The following is a 17,145-nucleotide window of genomic DNA, read 5'->3' as shown; positions in this document are numbered from 1 at the left end:
TTCTTCCCCCGTGGTTTTGAGCCCGACATAAACATTTTCCAATAATTGTTTCAAAATCACAGATGATGGAAATTTATCGGAAACTAAATCCCTACGCAATTTCGCAATGAAATTTAAACAAAGTAAAGTTAAAACGGAAAGACAATAGAAGTTCCGGCGCTATTATTGCTGTTGCTTTTAACCCTAGAGTGCTCGCGCTATGAGCATTTTGCCGCGCTCAGCAAAGAATGTTTAATATTTTGTGAACTATGCACTCCTCAAGGTCCAGCGCCTATGTAGCTGCCCTCTCGGTCCTCTCCTACATGTAAATTAAATTTGGAGAAATTCAGTGCACAGGTTACAGCAGGAAGAGAGAATTGAAGAGAGTGTGTCGCACGGGGCGGCAAAATGCTCACTGCGCGAGCACTCGCGTCACTAAAATTAAAGTTATTTTTTATACATTTTTTATGAAATATTATAAGTTTTTTAGTGTTTTTTGGTAATATAATGTAAATGTAATGTAGGTATGTATTTATTTCAGTTTACATTCGATTTACGATATAACTTTGTTAATTTGCTAACCAGTTCATTTTTCGAAGAATTTACCTGAAAGAAATAGCTCTGCCCATAACTACACCACGTTTAACAATAAAATCTTACATATGGACAGTACATAAGTGTTTTTTGTTGGTCCGGTGGTACCAATCCCCCGTTTTGTACCATCGGACCAACAAAAAACACCCTAAAGAAGGGAGGGTACATGCTTATAACTATGTCCATATAAGAAAAATAGCAGGTCAAAAAAGGGTGCAATACATGAAGAAAGTTACTGTGCAACGAACACGTCTTTAAGTTCATGTTTCAGGATTGTATTGCTGAAATAAATGCTCTAGGTGACGATAAAGTCAATTTTTTTTAATAATTTTGAGATTTGTTGATTTTGTGTGGCTTAAGACACATTGATACCTAAAAGGTCAGAAATTTTCCCAAAGCATGAACGATAGGTCATATAGTGAAAAATTATAATATTAAAACTATAAATATTACTTTTTCTAATACCATATGATTCATTTTATTCAAATTATATACATTTATAAGTTATCGTATTTATTAAGTGTCCAAAAAATACATTTTAATATGGGCGGCAAAATGCTCCCCACGCGAGCACTCGCGTCACACAAAAAGGCGCGACTACTCTAGGGTTAATTGGAAGCTTAGTTTTACAGATTAAAATAAGCAATTTAATATCAGTAATTTAGTTATTATTATAATTTATAACCCATCCAGAGTTTGACTGAAGTACAAACTTGAAAGTACACTCGTGAACAATGAAAAAGATCCACTCACAAAACGTCAACACCAAATGGCACACATTTTTCCAACATTTACTTAAGATTTATTTGTATGTCCTTCAAAGACACGATTGCAAATTTGATAAAATAGCCAGGAATAGAGAGTACTGTATATGAATTTTTATTTATGAAAAATAAGCCTTTGTCCTTCAGTACAGTTGCAGTCGTTGCCTGATGATGATCACTTTCGTTGCTTTATAATACAAATGCGTCACAACTCACACGTTGACGTTAAAGGGAATAAGTATTTAATTTACCGACCGAATTCACACAGAAGCAAGACTAATATTTACGCCTCTTGAAATATCGCCTCACTAAAGTTACTTTAAAGCGCTGCCATTGCACAGAATTTGTTTACTCAAAACATTATTCAGTAAATAAATTATCAGCATCAAAGGAACTTCAGATTTTAAGAGACATTATTGTAAATATTCATTAAAATAATAATAATTAATGGTACAAAGTATAATATTAATAAACAGGGTTCTGATGATATTTATAAGTACCAGAGTTTTGTTTCGTAGGTAATTTAAAATATTTCCTTCTGGAAACGTCTCATGTACAGATATATTGATAATAATTTATATTTCCTAGAAGCACAGCTATTGAAATGAAAATGAAATACATACTTATACATATAAAACATTTATACAACAATGGACACTATTTATAGCGCTATAGTAAAAAACGACACTCTGTCTTCGGCCTTCCTATAAAGGATGTTGCAAAAAGGGTGTACTAAGCCGAAACCAGCATGTGCAGCATGTTATATCTAATTTGCGAAAAAAAAAACTCCATAGTAAAAAGTCACGTGACCAACTAAGTTTCTATGGGAAATGTTTTTTTTTTCACGAATTTTGAAATTCCGATTTCATATTCGGAATTAGATATAACATGCTGCACATGCTGGTTTCGGCTTAGAGCCTTTTTGCAACACCCTGTATATGTCGTTTCCGTGTGTATTAGAAATAAATATTTTTTCTCTCTCCACCCAGGTGTCCGATTCCGGTATCCGCACGCTGGCGCGGCGGTGCTACAAGATGCGGTATCTGAACGCGCGCGGGTGCGGCGCGCTGGGCGACGAGGGAGTGGAAGCGGTCGCGCGCGGTTGCTCCCGGTTGAGAGCACTTGATCTGGGGGCCACTGATGTGTCTGAGCCGGGGCTGCAGGTGAGAACCAGCCTCTATTACAGCCTATTCTATTCGATTCTATTCTATGTGGGGGTGTAAGTATCTGCACATGGCTCTCTTGAGTGGAACCTTTGCATAGCCCGTAGGTCCGAACTGCCTACCTAAGCTTAGACCATTTCCCACCACGCTGGTCCACTGCGGGTTGGTGGGTTCACATACATACATAGATGTAATAAGTATAGATGTGGTACTAAGTATACCAAGGTACATTTAATACCTTACACGATACTCCTTTAGTGCAGGATATTTTTAAAGTGCTAAAGGAATCCGAAAGCGATGACTCGGCGAGCAATATACGATGTAGAGTTATATGAAACTAAAGCTCTGAAAAAATATATATAAATCTTTAAAATAATATTATAGTATATTACTACTCTTAGTTATAATCATAAAATTTTTGTAAACACCTACTAGATAGCTCAAGAAAACATTGACATGTAAGCTCTGAACCTGAGATATTTCATGAATTTTCTATCTCGTTTCGTTTCAAGATGTGTGGGAATTGTCGGTACTGTTAGTTATAAAATATTAAATACTCGTAGAGAGTGCAAACAGTTTATACTGAGGGTAAATTTTTCAAAGCTTTCAAACTGGTATGAAATATACATCCCATTTAAATAATAGCTTCAATAATATAAACAATTCTGGATATAGTGCATTCTTCTTGCCCTGGAACTACTTGATACCTTGCTAACTAGTAGTTAAAAGATGAAGATAAAAAACAACCAAACTCTCACAATATAATTGATCTCTCAAAAAGGCACGGACATAAAGTCTGTGGAGTGACAATAAAATCTTAAAAAAAAAAAAAGATACCTTGCTAACTAATAGTACAGCTACTAATAGTACCACTAACGACACCTTAGAAGTTAACAATCCATAAGCTCCCATGTTAAACATCTGCCAGATCCATAAAAGTAACGTTAGATATGACAAGCGAGCGACGCTTTTATGGATTGTTAATTGATAATGTTCGGTGGTAGTAAGTCCACAGATCTAGATTATCACTGACATACTCGTAGTAAAAAGAAGGTGTACTAGTTATAATATGTCCCACTGTACACGCAACTCTCGTGAATTCCCAGTTGATATTATATATGGATGCCGTGGCTTGGAATGAAATAGCTGGTGCAATTTAGTTGCTTCTAGGAAGTCTAAACACCTTTGTGTTAGAAATAGAATACGAGAATTGCATTATTAATAATATCTAATATGATGGTACCTCTACCATTTCTTGGTAAGCGAATCTTAGTAAAATTATTGTTGAAAGTTAATGTTCACGTTATATGTATGTGCATAATATAATTAATTCCTGTACCTATTGTAAAACTAGTAGGAATAAGTTTAATTCTTATAACTAATTCACTGTTGGATTTATTGAGGTAGCTAATAAGTATACTGCCCTTCTTTACAAGTTGTTCGAAAAGTAAGTTGAAAGATGGTGACTCAGCTATTCACCCAGAAAGCACTTAGAGAAGTTCATCTAATAAACATTCGGAAATTCGCGAAAGAAACCTTCAACTTCCTATACCAAAAAGTCACGTAGTTGTTCAGAATTACGAACTGAGTTACCCCCCTTTCAGTTTACTAAACTTATTTAACGCCCTGTATAATGTACGTAATTATGCTTTGTACAAATCTATGGGACAGTAGGCATACAGTAATGAAATAGTTTTTATGTTATAATTCGTGTATTGCAAAATATATACGATCATGACTTCTTCACTAATTTTAACACTTAATTTTCCTTCCCCAGATCCTGGCGCGATGTTGTCCCAACCTCAAGAAGTTGGCTTTAAGAGGCTGCGAGTTGATAGGCGACGACGGGTTGGAGGCGGTCGCGTACTACTGCCGGGGTTTGACCCAACTCAATATTCAGGACACGCCGGTCACACTCCGCGGGTACCGAGCCGTCAAGAAGTATTGCAAGCGGTGCGTCATTGAACACACCAATCCGGGTTTTTGTTGAGTTTTCGTTTGTTGTGTTGTGGTTCTAAACTGGAATTGAGTTTCGTTGGTTCTGAGTGCAATGTAACGTTTTTTTGGATTGGCTGCACTCGGATTTAAAGTGACAGGTTCTAAAGTAAGTTTAACGGTGTGAATTCTGTCACGCCATGCACAGTTCTGATTTGAAATAAATAATATATTTTTTGTCAAATATTTTTGTATGATAAATTTTATATTTAGTTAGTATAGTTTTTCAATCGTCGTATTCTTATAAATATTAAACTTACGAAGTGCCATGAGGAGTTACAGTACAGGACCCGTAAATAGTGAACTAACGAAATATTTCGGCATGAGGTTCATTTTTTTATTTAAAAGTAATGAAATATTACACCATTATTAAAACATTAAGTTGATATTGAAAATCAAATATTTCGTTGTTAAACACTAAGAGGTAATTTTTTATGTGAAAGAAAAGATACATAATAATATTGTACAGGTATTTTTCGAACAATAATAGCAATGATTTCCCTCCGGTTGTACATATTTAGGCCACAGACAATCGTTTCCTTGTAGACCGTATGTACAATGTTTTAGTTAATTATTTAATTAAGCTAACATTCAACCTCTAGCACAATGTTTTGATTCGTAACTAAATAAATGTACTATTGGAAAATATATATATATATGTGCATTGAGCACGTACATAAGAGACTGAACATTTTATAAAAAGTGAAAAAATATACTGTGTTGAGTGTCATATGAAATATTATTTGGTTCCACAAAATTTTATTGTAGAAATTTGAGAAGTGAAGTGACCATAACTTTATTAATTACTTCAAAAACATTCTTACTACGTATATGTGTGTTGTTATATAGTTTATCTTACTTGTACTAAAAATATAAAAATAAGGATACTTATATTAGATACACATAAGGTAACATGGTTGCAAGTTTAAGTAATGTTGTAAAGAGTTATTTTAATGATGTATGATGTAAATGTTGTATCGTATATGTTCGTTGTTTTAAGTATATCTGATTGCCATTATTTTATAGGTGTTATTATTAAATTATGGTTCTCTAACGAAAAAATAAATTTATTTTATTTTGACACAACACACACACACACACGCACTCACGCCTTGTACTAATGTACTCCCGTGCGGGGTAGGCAGAGGTGCATTGCTGCACCCACTTTTCGCCAGAGTGTTATGTTAGTCCCAATGTAATAGGGGGCGGGCCTATTGCCATTTTACGGGCACATCCAAGACCTGAGAACAAATATCTGTGTTTAAACAAATATCTGCCCCAGCCGGGAATCGAACCCGGGACCATCGGCTCAGTAGTCAGGGTCACTAACCACTACGCCATTCGGTCGTCTTATACCTTTTATTTTGAGTACCTTTACTATTTAGTTAGTGATTCATAATCCTTTTTTTTACGAAGCATTACACCTTATAGCAGTTTTCATGGTAAGTACCAATAAATTTTAATATTAATTTAATTATTACTTACAATTTATTTAATTTTACACTAATGTAAGAAATACCACTTATTAATAAGTTAAAATTTTGGTCAGTAAATAATAAATGTTCATTTAGGTATAACGCAAGAAACATAGTTAAACAATTAGTTTGTTCTAGTTATTGTAAGTTTGGGTCCAAAAAACAAGTCGAGTGGGGCAGTTCTGGAATCGGTAAATCTACGCACGAAACAATTTTGCGAAAGCCGTGATTTATGACATTATACTAACCGCACTTTGCAACTCACTTTACCTTTTCCATCAGCTTGATGAAAACGCTGCTTTTATGTCAACATATCAATTTTATGGAGCCTCAAGAGTTTGAAGGTACCTACAGGCGACGAAAATACATAGGCGAAGAAAGGTAACACAATATTCATAGTACTCACGTAGGTACTTACTTTTTTTTAAAGGGAGGCGTCTTTAAAAATAATTTATATTAAAATTATTATAACAGACTAGTACTAAGACCCATTGAATTAGCCTGTGCTTTGTTTATTTTATTAAAAAATCTTTACACATACCTAATATAAACACACTAAGAGAAGGTAACCGTGCTACCACAAAAAACTCTAAAACACTGTTTAACGAGTGTTTAAAACGAAATTTGGCATATTTTCTAGGCGTTTGACAGCTCTAAATATCTGCTAAATACTGTCTTAGTTTTTGTGGTAAGGCCCTAAATGTTTTATGAAAATTGGTTCAGTAGTTTAAAATCTATCTGTTCATTAATGAATTAACTATTGCCGAAGTCTATAATTATAGCTACTGTTAAGTTTGATGACAAATAAATAATCAAATCAGTCACCACAGAGATTTTCCCAATGATTTAGTTTTTCATAACACTCAACAGATAAGAGGTTTATTAAAGCCACTCGATGGCTGGAATAAATATTAATTATTTAATACAATTATTGAGTGGCAATCCTATCTTATCAGGTATGATAAATCCGACGGTGGAACTAAAGGCACGGACAGACTGTGTTATCCTCTTTGTGTTCATAGATAATCTACATTTTGGCAACGCCAAGTTTTACTGTTTTTGAAAAAAAAACGTTTTTTTTAGTGTAAACCATTTCATTTTGAAGGCATGACGATGTCGATTTGAAGGCACAAATTCTAATTTTAGTGCTGTCAAAACCTTAAATGATTTGTTTAAAATACGACTCTGTGAGTGGTTCTGTAAATATAATTTTCCAGTCGCAAAATTTATACTTTGTTTTGTACAGCTAAAATTTAATATTGAGCCTTCAAAATCGACATAATAATGTATGTATACTTCTATCGATTGGCAGGTAGAAAAATAACAAACTTACGTTTCCGGAAAAAAATAACAATCTACTTATGAGTAATAATAAAATAACAGCAGGAATAAGATAAGTCCACTTGTCAGGAAAATAGCCAGCGCAACATGACAAAAAGATTTTCTTGTCGGGTATAACAACCCCATGACTTAATACTAACAAGAAAATTACATTCCCACAGCAGGGATCGTTTGCTTAATATAAAAGTGTATTTATTTATAATACTTTTATCAGGGATAGATAATAATTGGTGGATAACCATTGTCCATATACAAAACATGTTTAAAAGACGTAATTTTTTGGTAACTGAATTATTGTTGCTGAAAACTTTGAGTTGCAGAAAGAAACATTACGGTAATGTCTATCTTAAATGTATTGCCTTGCTTGCTTTGAAAGTATACGGACAGAAAGAGACAGACATAGATTTAATGTCGACATTAGCTTAAAGTTCCGGATTCTGCAATTTGGTATTAGACTGCTAGCTTAGTAGTCATCAGACTTTTATTGCAAACTTAAAGTATGGGAAATATACGCAGTATTTTCCTTCTTTATATACTATTTATTTAATCCTTTATTGCTCAAACATAAATAAAGTGTACAAACGGTGGACTAAATGCTATAAGAATTTTCTACCAGTCAACCCACAGGAGGTGCAAGAAAATTAAAATATAAGGTGCGCAAAAAGAAAACAACATACACTTACAACTTTCATCGTTAAATATTTATATTATTAAGTAGGTAGTTCCCTTCTTTTTATATAGGTCAAGAGCAAGAGTTTAACCCTAAAGAAAAATAAAGTATTGACTATTTCTAGGAAATATAAAGAACCCTTTTCTCTATAGATTTGCATACACAATAGACATGAAAGAGTTTCCTACTTTAGCTAGACGGCATACTGGACAATAACATCTGAAGACAGACTAAGCCCAACTATTCATGTATACATACATGGTAGAGTTTTATCATTGGGTTAAACCAAGGGACATTCATTATAAGTGTTTTATAGTTTACCAAATATACTGTTAAGTACTATGTTTGAAAGTTTATTTCACACTAATTGTTCACTGAATTATTAAAAACAGTTTCTCACAAAACCAAACCACAGTACAGTTTTTTTATTAGGAAAGTTTTATACGTTAAATACTTAAGCCCCCGCCCTTAACCCCCGAATCATAGGAACCTACTCAGTTCTAATATTAAATTTAAGCGGGTTATGCACAATGGCTATAGTTAGAAATATTTCTATCTAATTTCTCAGTAATAAACTCAGCTAAGCACAAGGAATTAGCGAAGCGGCACAAATAGATTTATTCGTTTAAGTGAATTTACTGGGAATAATTCTAAATTTTCAGCACAATCTTCAATGCTTCATCAGGTTCTGCACGTGCAATTTAATAACATATAAATTTGATGAAAGAATCCCATAAAAGTGATTAATGTTTGACCATCAAAATAAATGTGATGAGTTCTAATTTAGGCTAATATCATAAAGTATTTAGCTCTCCCATTTTTAAATGTTTTTATATCACTGAATACCTACACTGGAAAGCAATGAAATTTTCAATCTTATTTAACAATTCAGAAGTTATAGATACTTTCGACCGTCCCAGTAGTTTAATTCCTACGTAAAACCCCATGGAAACGCGCTTCAGTGTAAACTCACCCTTACAGAAGCCAATTTTCGGTTTTCCTTCAGTGCGTTGCGATAGCTCGGGCGGTGACGTCGCGTTCTCTATTCAAAAATAGAGTTTTCCCGCCAAAGTTACCGGTTCTTTCAAATGACAGTTATTTTTTTCCACATTTATTTTTAATTTTGATCGGTTAATGTTTTGTGCCAGACAGTGTTTTGTGTTGTGTTGGTTAAAAGCTTTTGATGATCTAAACGTGTGTAGTTATTTTTCAATGGTAAGTTTTTTGGTTAGAATAGATATTTATTTAAAAAAACACACATTTGCTATTATTTATAAGGACTGATTAGAAAGTATCTAAATTGTATGGTCGGATTATAACCAATATTAAATTGTTAACTAAACTTAGGAGCAGGGATTGTTTTTTTTTGATAAAAGTTTACTTCACCGAAAGTATGGAAAGTGGTTTTAGTATATTATTGGTTCTATAAAAAAAGGTACCTAGGTATTTAGTCTCTTTACCAGGTCAATTTTTCGGGTGTTTTAAACTGTGGGTATGGATACAGAAGTCTGAAAGGTGAATGATTTAAGATATACATGTAAGGTCTTATCTAAATCCAACAGGTTATCGCTAAAAGTATTCTTATTCATGTGACAACTCTTATTCACAGATTAGATTTTTTAAGATAACAAGTGACATCTGTGACATCTATCTGATATTTTTTCCGATATATTCATATTGTTTATTTTTTAAATGAATTCCATTTAACAATATGAGACAAGAATCATCCTTCTAGTTCGTCTACTCCAGAGTTTTTAGATGCGCACTTTTTATGTTTGGAGTTTTTTTTCGTATGAGGTTTACTTGTCACTCCACAGACGGCCTGCCCGTACCGTACCTTTTGATGAGCGTTAATACACTCACGGGCAATGAAATAGTTCAACTCACAAAATGCCGACACCAAACAACCCAAATTTTTTCAAACATTTCATTTAACATTTGAACAAAATATAAACTATAAAAGTTGGTAATATCCTTATTCTTTGTTAAATGTACTTCAATGTTGCAGAAGGCTTCATTAAGCTAGACATTTCCGTTTATGAGTAAATTTGTGTTTTTCGCAGTGGATACTTTTCATTGCCCGTGAGTGTATTATTGTGGAATTTGTATCTTTTACATCCACTTACTACTCAAAAAAAATATAAAAGCACACAGCTTGTACATAATATAACATAGCGTGCCATTTAATGTATGCTGTTGATGTATCTACATCCTATCATCATCAGCCAATAATCATCCACTGCTGGACATAGGCCTCTCCCAAGGAGCGCCACAACACTCGGTCCTCGGCCTTCCTCATCCAACCACTACCCGCCACCCGCCTAAGGTCGTCAGTCCAGCGGGCAGGAGGGCGTCCCACGCTGCGTTTGCCTGTTCGTGGTCTCCACTCGAGAACTCGTCTACCCCAACGTTTATGGTTTATCGGTTCTTTGGCAGATATGATCAGCCCACTGCCACTTCAGCTTGCATATTTTGACAGCTATGTCGGTAACCTTAGTCCTAACCTAACCTAATCCTATCCTAACTTCCTAACTTTATATAATACTATAAATGCGAAAGTAACTCTGTCTGTCTGTCTGTCTGTTACTCTTTCACGCCAAAACTACTGAACGGATTTGCATGAAATTTTGGTATACATACGGTCTAGACCCTGGGAAAGAACATAGGCTACTTTTTATCCCGGAATTTCCACGGGAAAACTTTTTATGGCGAAGCGAAGCGCGCGGGAACAGCTAGTGAATAAATAAATATACTTTACGCATGTATTAAATCAAATTGATTGTGCTAGACATTCATTTGTAAGTTTGTATGGTTAATGCATTAAATTTATCGTACATGCGCCTTTGGTCAAAAAGTTGTTGTTTCCATTCCAGTGAGTCAGGTATAGGATACTAACCTCACGGAGAATGAAATTTTTTATTTTATATTTATTGAATACATAACCATATATACAGTATTGCCTAACCAAAACGAAAGGGGTTGAGCCATACTCACCCTCTTTCGGCTTAGTATACCACTTTTTCAACAGCCTGTATAGTTAAATATCCATTGCAGTCAATATTTTTATTGTGAATGTGAACACCGTGTTTTAGCAAAAAACACATGTTGGAAAAAATACACGATACAAAAGGCCCAGGGCCTGAAACTTTATATTTTTTCCATTTTACAAAAAGCAGTACCGACTCATGTTAACCACAATGTTTTTTAAAAGTAATTGGTTGGTATACTGATAGACTTTCTGTTTAATCCTATTCAAATGTTATGAGCTCTTGTTTAGGCATACGTTGAGTACGGGGTTATTAAGCAGAAGTTATTATTTAAACTAGCAGTCTCTTCCAGTTAACCTTTGGTGTTATGACGACAGTTAGTTATAGGCTCTCATCTTTGCTTTTGTCATGGGCGAAAAAAAATTAATATGTATAGCTGATTTAATTATTCATTGGTAGTAAATTAGAGTACGACAATCCTTATCCTTACTAATATTATAAATGCGAAAGTAACTGTGTCTGTCTGTCTGTCTGTCTGTTACGCTTTCACGCCAAAACTACTGAACGGATTTGAATGAAATTTGGTATACATATGGTCTAGACCCTGGGAAAGAACATAGGCTACTTTTTATCCCGGAATTCCTACGGGAAAACTTTTTAAGACGAAGCGAAGCGCGCGGGAACAGCTAGTAAAAAAGTAAAATCCACACTGCTTAAAGTAATATTTACTTTTAGTGGTCTCCTCATTGCTTTAGATCCGCTTACTTTGTCCCGAATAGGGGTCTCGGTAGGACATTACCAAATTTATTATCAAAGTTAAAGCTTTTAGAATCAGGTTTACCGAAAAAGCTACAGGAATAATGACCAATTAATACAAGTGGTACTTAGGGTACTATTGGGATTCAATTTAGACAAAGAGCTTTGGTCTTTAGTTCTATCTCACTCTTTGTGAAATTAATGCCTGAGCCTTTTAGGCTATTCATGTACCGTGTTTTGATTCTCTGAGGAAATTTATTATGCTATTTTTAAATCTTATTCTCTTCATTATTTTGTATAAAGGGTGTTGCAAAAAGGGTACACTAAGACAAAAGGGGGTGACTCAGGGAGTGACTCAAAAAAATTATTCGTTTTCCATAGAAACTTTGTTGGTTACGGGTTTTTTTACTATTTAGAACATTTTATTTTCGCGAATTTCGAAAACTCGCAGAACAAAAGTTGTTCAGAATGACCACCTGAGTCACCCCCTTTCGGCTTAGTATACCCTTTTTGCAACACCCTGTATAATGCCTTCTTTGCACGCAAATACAACTGTACGGAATAAGATTAAACTTTTCTAACATGTAGTTAGGGTGGCAGCGATTATAAGATTCGAAACCTCCGTTTACGTTGCGTAACTGTCACTGTCAAAATGTAAGGCAAATTTGTTAGTTCCAAAAGTGACATTTGTTTTTTCCATGTTAGGTGGAATTTCACCAAACGCTAAACGTATTTAGTAGCCTGTCATACGTCTGTGAGTTAGTACAAAATGTATTTAATTTTTTTTTAAATACTATTTTATATACGTTTAGCGTTTGGTAAAGTGACCTTTAGTGTAGTTTCGAAAATAGTATCGAATCCTATGATCGCACCGCTGCGCAAACGCCTTCTTTTCTTGTACGTCTTATATGTGCTGGTTAGGCACTACGACACAGGCTTCTTTACATCCCTATATCTAACCAGAAATCCATTAAATGCGAAATGAAGTTTGCGGCAAAAGCTACAGTCAAACTACTAAATTTTTAGTCTCACGTACCTATTTAGGTACCCTACAACAGCTGAAGCTGGTAATGACCACAATCAACTTGAGTAATTCAATAAAAACAAAGGTCAAACTGGACAAGTGTTCAGTAATTTGAGCCTCTGCAAACATTTCCCTTTCGGGAAAACGATTAATGACCGTATGCATAGCTGTGACCTCCAACACTTTCCGCTTTAATATTTTATTTCTATAGATATTTAAATATTCGGTAGGTACAGAAAACTTGTTTCATTGTTTTTGTGGCTAAATAAAAGCGTTTTTAAAAATAATAATTATTTGGTTGTATGTTAAATAACTTACAAATTAATTTAAAAAAAGTATAATCTTGGGTTACAAAATACGTTACATTACTAATGTTAGCGTACTAACGTAAAGTAATGTTAACGTTACGTTACTTTACATGACGAACGAATGGCGTCGTGGTTAGTGACCCTGACAACTGAGCCGATGGTCGCGGGTTCGATTCCCGGCTGGGGCAGATATTTGTTTGTTCTCGGGTCTTGGATGTGCCCGTAAAATGGCAATAGGCCCGCCCCCTATTACATTGGGACTAACATAACACTCTGGCGAAAAGTGGGTGCAGCAATGCACCTCTGCCTACCCCGCAAGGGAGTACATTAGTACAAGGCGTGAGTGCGTGTTTTTTTTGTTTTGTTTTTTTTAGTAAACATCGAAAAATATATAAATATACTTAATAAAATTCTTGAATCACTAGTTCATATTTTCGTTTGTTTTCAGAGAGAGAGACCTAAGAATGCGGGCGTAAGTTTTCCTTAGTTCATATACCTATAGGGACGCTCCCAAAAGGTCTCTGCATAATGTTAGATGGATCTTTAACTAGAGAGCTATAGAAATAAGATTACTTAAAGCAAGTGAGAAAAGATCGTTTGTTAAGTTAGTACCTATAACACAAAAAAGTACTTCTTGAATTAAAAACTTAAAAGTATTTTATTTATTTGTTAATTTTATAAGACTTATACTATCATTACAGAGTTACCTAATTCGATAGCAAGCTCAATTTTATTATAATTAATTTATATCAGTAAACTTGAAAGAAAATAAATAAGTCAGCAAACATGCTCCGTCAACTTAAATAAAGTACAACGTATAACTGTATAACCCTCGTATACATACTTGTATCGTCATGGTATACTTAGTCGGTCAGTAATTTGAATTGTTATTGGAGTTCGAAGAAAAGATTTTGAAGATCTTGTGAAATAGGGATATTTTGCAATATCTTTACAAGGAATTCTGTTTGAGTAGGTAAGTGAAAGAGACTTTAATCATTTGAAATTAAACCTACGAAGGTGAAAGTATATTTTTTAATCCGACGGATAACTTTTACCTACACATTAAAACAAAGTAGGCACTTAGAGACTTGTACCAGTAATATTTATTGCGAAAAAATATTAAATACTTACTTTACACATTGTCCATAAAATATTTTTTTTACTTCCTACGAGTAAACATTTTTGACGTTTTCTTAATTAAAATTTAGACGGAAGCAGATTATTTCTAAATCGTGACCTGCTTCTTAAATATATTTAATTAATTATATTATATTTGGCACAAAATATTTATTTTAAAATAAGTTTTAAGGGTAGTCGTAACACCATAAATAATGTGTATGTAGCTCGATAGGTATATAGTTTGGACTGCAATCTCTAATTATAATCTAATATACATATAAAATTGTTATATCGTACTATTACTAGATATTTCAATTATTTTTTCCCGGGATCTATGCTATGTCGGCCTAGCTTTGACGAGTCATGGTAAATAATCAACACATACTTTAGTTTCGCGTGGAAATTCAGGTACAAAAAGTAAAGTTCATAATGACATATACAAGATGTATGTAAACACATCATCCCCAAGAAACGAACTACCAGGAACAATATTTATTTGATAATTAATACAAAGTTTACAAAGTATCAGTATAAAATTTGTAAAGGGGCTGAACAAAAGTGTCAAGTATTCAATTAACCGTGTGGTTTCATTTATCGGCAGCACTATAATATGTTTTACAGCCTGTATATAGTTATTCTATTATTCTATTCTATTCTATTATCTGTGGGGGTAACAGTACCTGCACCTGGCTATCTCGAATGGAACCTTTGTGCATATCCCCAAGGTCTAAACTGCCTTCCTAAGCTTGGACCATTTCCTCACCACGCTGGTCCACTGCGGGTTGGTGGGTTCACATATCTAGATGTGCTAAATCTAGATATGCAGGTTTCCTCACGATGTTTTCCTTCACCGTAAGAGCGATGGTATACATTGTACTTAAATTCAGAAAAGAACTCACTATCTGTATCTAGTTTTAGGTATAGACTTACAGGACCACAGGTGTTTGTCGAATGCTAGATTGACGAGGCGGTAAGCGGTTGGTGTCACATGCCATGCCTCTTGAGTCCCGATTCAGGGGCCTTATCGCGTAGTCAAAACGAAATAACATTTACGAAGTAATTAGTGTCAAATTCAATCCGAAAATCATTGTCAAAGCAAGTTCGCGATAGGTACACAGAATTAACACTTTAATGATATCACAGTGACCAGTATTTTTAAGCCATATTTAAAGGTTTCATGTTTATAACAAAATTAATTAGACATTAATAATGTTGCGGAAAAATCCGTAGTTTTATTATTAACTAGTTGTGCCCGCGAGCTTCGCTCCGCCTTAAAAAGACTTTTCCGTGGGAATTCCGGGATAGCTTATGTTCTTTCTCAGGGTCTAGACCATATGTATACCAAATTTCATTCAAATCCGGTCAGTAGTTTTGGCGTGAAAGAGTAACAGACAGACACAGTAACTTTCGCATTTATAATATTAGTTAGAATTTGTTATTCTGACTGTATACGTTCAACAGGTGACAAACTCTTGATGCGTTCTATCATTATGCAGTAAATTAGGCTTCACGGAAGCATACAAATAATATATGTTTGTGCACCAGTCGTTGAGATGTCGTTGACGATACGTTGATCGAGTTAAGTCAGCACAATCGCATGTCATAACCACCAAATCATCAGCTCGTAATCATGCAATACTGGACAGAGGCCTTTCCCAAGAACCACCACAACACTTTGTCCGAAGCCTTCCTCATCGAGTCACTGCCTCTCTCTAGGTCTAAGGATCGTAAGACCAACGGCCGGAGGGCATCCCTCGCTTGTTTGTGGTCTTTTCTCGATGACTGGTTTACTTATTCGGTGATTGTTCTTCGTCATGGGCCTTCAGCTTGCAGATTCGCTACCGCTTTCGATAAACAATCGCTGTAGTCTGAATATGCCTTTACATGAATCAAGCCTCTCTTCTATCAATGTCTACAAAGGAGACCGCAGGGTGGCTGACAATGGAACTCTTACTTTGAGCCTTGTGCGTAAATCTAATTGGTACTTATGTGTAAAGAAAAGAGGCTTATCTACAAATGTTTTGCCTTTCACATTTTTTTAGTAGACTACATATTTTCACATGTTTGGGCAAAGATCTACCATTAGGTAAATTTTCATTATTTTCATCTTTCACGTTGTGCAACAAAGCAGCGTATGACAATAATTATAATTTGTCAGATTTCTAATTAAGTAGGTATAACAACTAATTTCGTACCGTACAATTTAATTTATCAAAACAGTTCGTGTTATTAACATAGCAGGATTGTGTTTGATATTCAATTATGAAACAGGCAATATAATTTAATTATGATAACTCATTAATAATTTTCAATATTTACTCGAATATTTTTTATGAAAAGACATAAGTACCTATAAAACGAGACAGGAACCGTGAAAGACTTTAAATTAACTCTACAGGCGATAAATAAAGTATTCGGCATAAGGACCAATATTTTAAAAGCCCTGTAAGTTTTCCTTGACGTATTAAATAAAAGAGAGGAACATGAGTACTTCTCTAATAAAAATATTTAGACACGTAGCGTAGAAAGTTTCGATTTCGCTAAAAAAAATAGGTCAGTTTCAATAATTTCATCTACCGATGAACAGTACTTTTATACGATTTTCGACACATAAAAAGTTACAAACTGTCCTGAATTTATGCACAGAGATATTAAATTTAGTCCATTACTTAACAGTTTGTTGCTAGATTTTTTTACCCTTTTACCAGTGATAAAATATATTTTTTTTTGTTATTTTTAACTGTTAAAGGGTTAAAATAAAAGGATGACTCACATGTGCAATAGCTTATCGCTGATTCATTTTCCGTTACATCAAACACAACCTTTTCCGTGAATTTTATTCCATTAACATAAACCTATCGGAACTCAGAGGATAGTAATTTTGTCCACATAAATTGGACAGGTGTTCTGTGAAAACCTATGTTTTAATTTCGGGCCTCCCGTTAATGCACAAGCGTCAAAGACATCAAA

At 34.4% G+C, this 17,145-nt stretch overlaps 2 protein-coding genes across 2 annotated transcripts in view; both read left to right on the top strand.

The window, feature by feature from the left end:
* The window catches only part of LOC105382605 (F-box/LRR-repeat protein 7), a 36,084-nt gene extending 30,533 nt beyond the window's left edge, over nt 1-5,551 (top strand). Inside the window, exons 7-8 of the mRNA XM_048622186.1 lie at nt 2,327-2,500; nt 4,278-5,551. Coding sequence (XP_048478143.1) covers nt 2,327-2,500; nt 4,278-4,490 — 387 coding nt within the window. The 3' untranslated portion in view covers nt 4,491-5,551. The remainder of the gene's footprint in view (nt 1-2,326; nt 2,501-4,277) is intronic.
* Nucleotides 5,552-8,997: 3,446 nt separating this feature from the next.
* Nucleotides 8,998-17,145, top strand: part of LOC105389255 (atrial natriuretic peptide receptor 1) — a 195,650-nt gene continuing 187,502 nt past the window's right edge. Inside the window, exon 1 of the mRNA XM_048622101.1 lies at nt 8,998-9,196. The gene's annotated coding sequence lies outside the window, so the exon portion shown is untranslated. The remainder of the gene's footprint in view (nt 9,197-17,145) is intronic.

Source organism: Plutella xylostella, chromosome 7, assembly GCF_932276165.1.
Source record: "Plutella xylostella chromosome 7, ilPluXylo3.1, whole genome shotgun sequence".
NCBI lineage: Eukaryota > Metazoa > Arthropoda > Insecta > Lepidoptera > Plutellidae > Plutella > Plutella xylostella.
The sequence above is the reverse complement of the archived record's forward strand: the minus strand, read 5'-3'. Positions and strand labels throughout refer to the sequence as shown.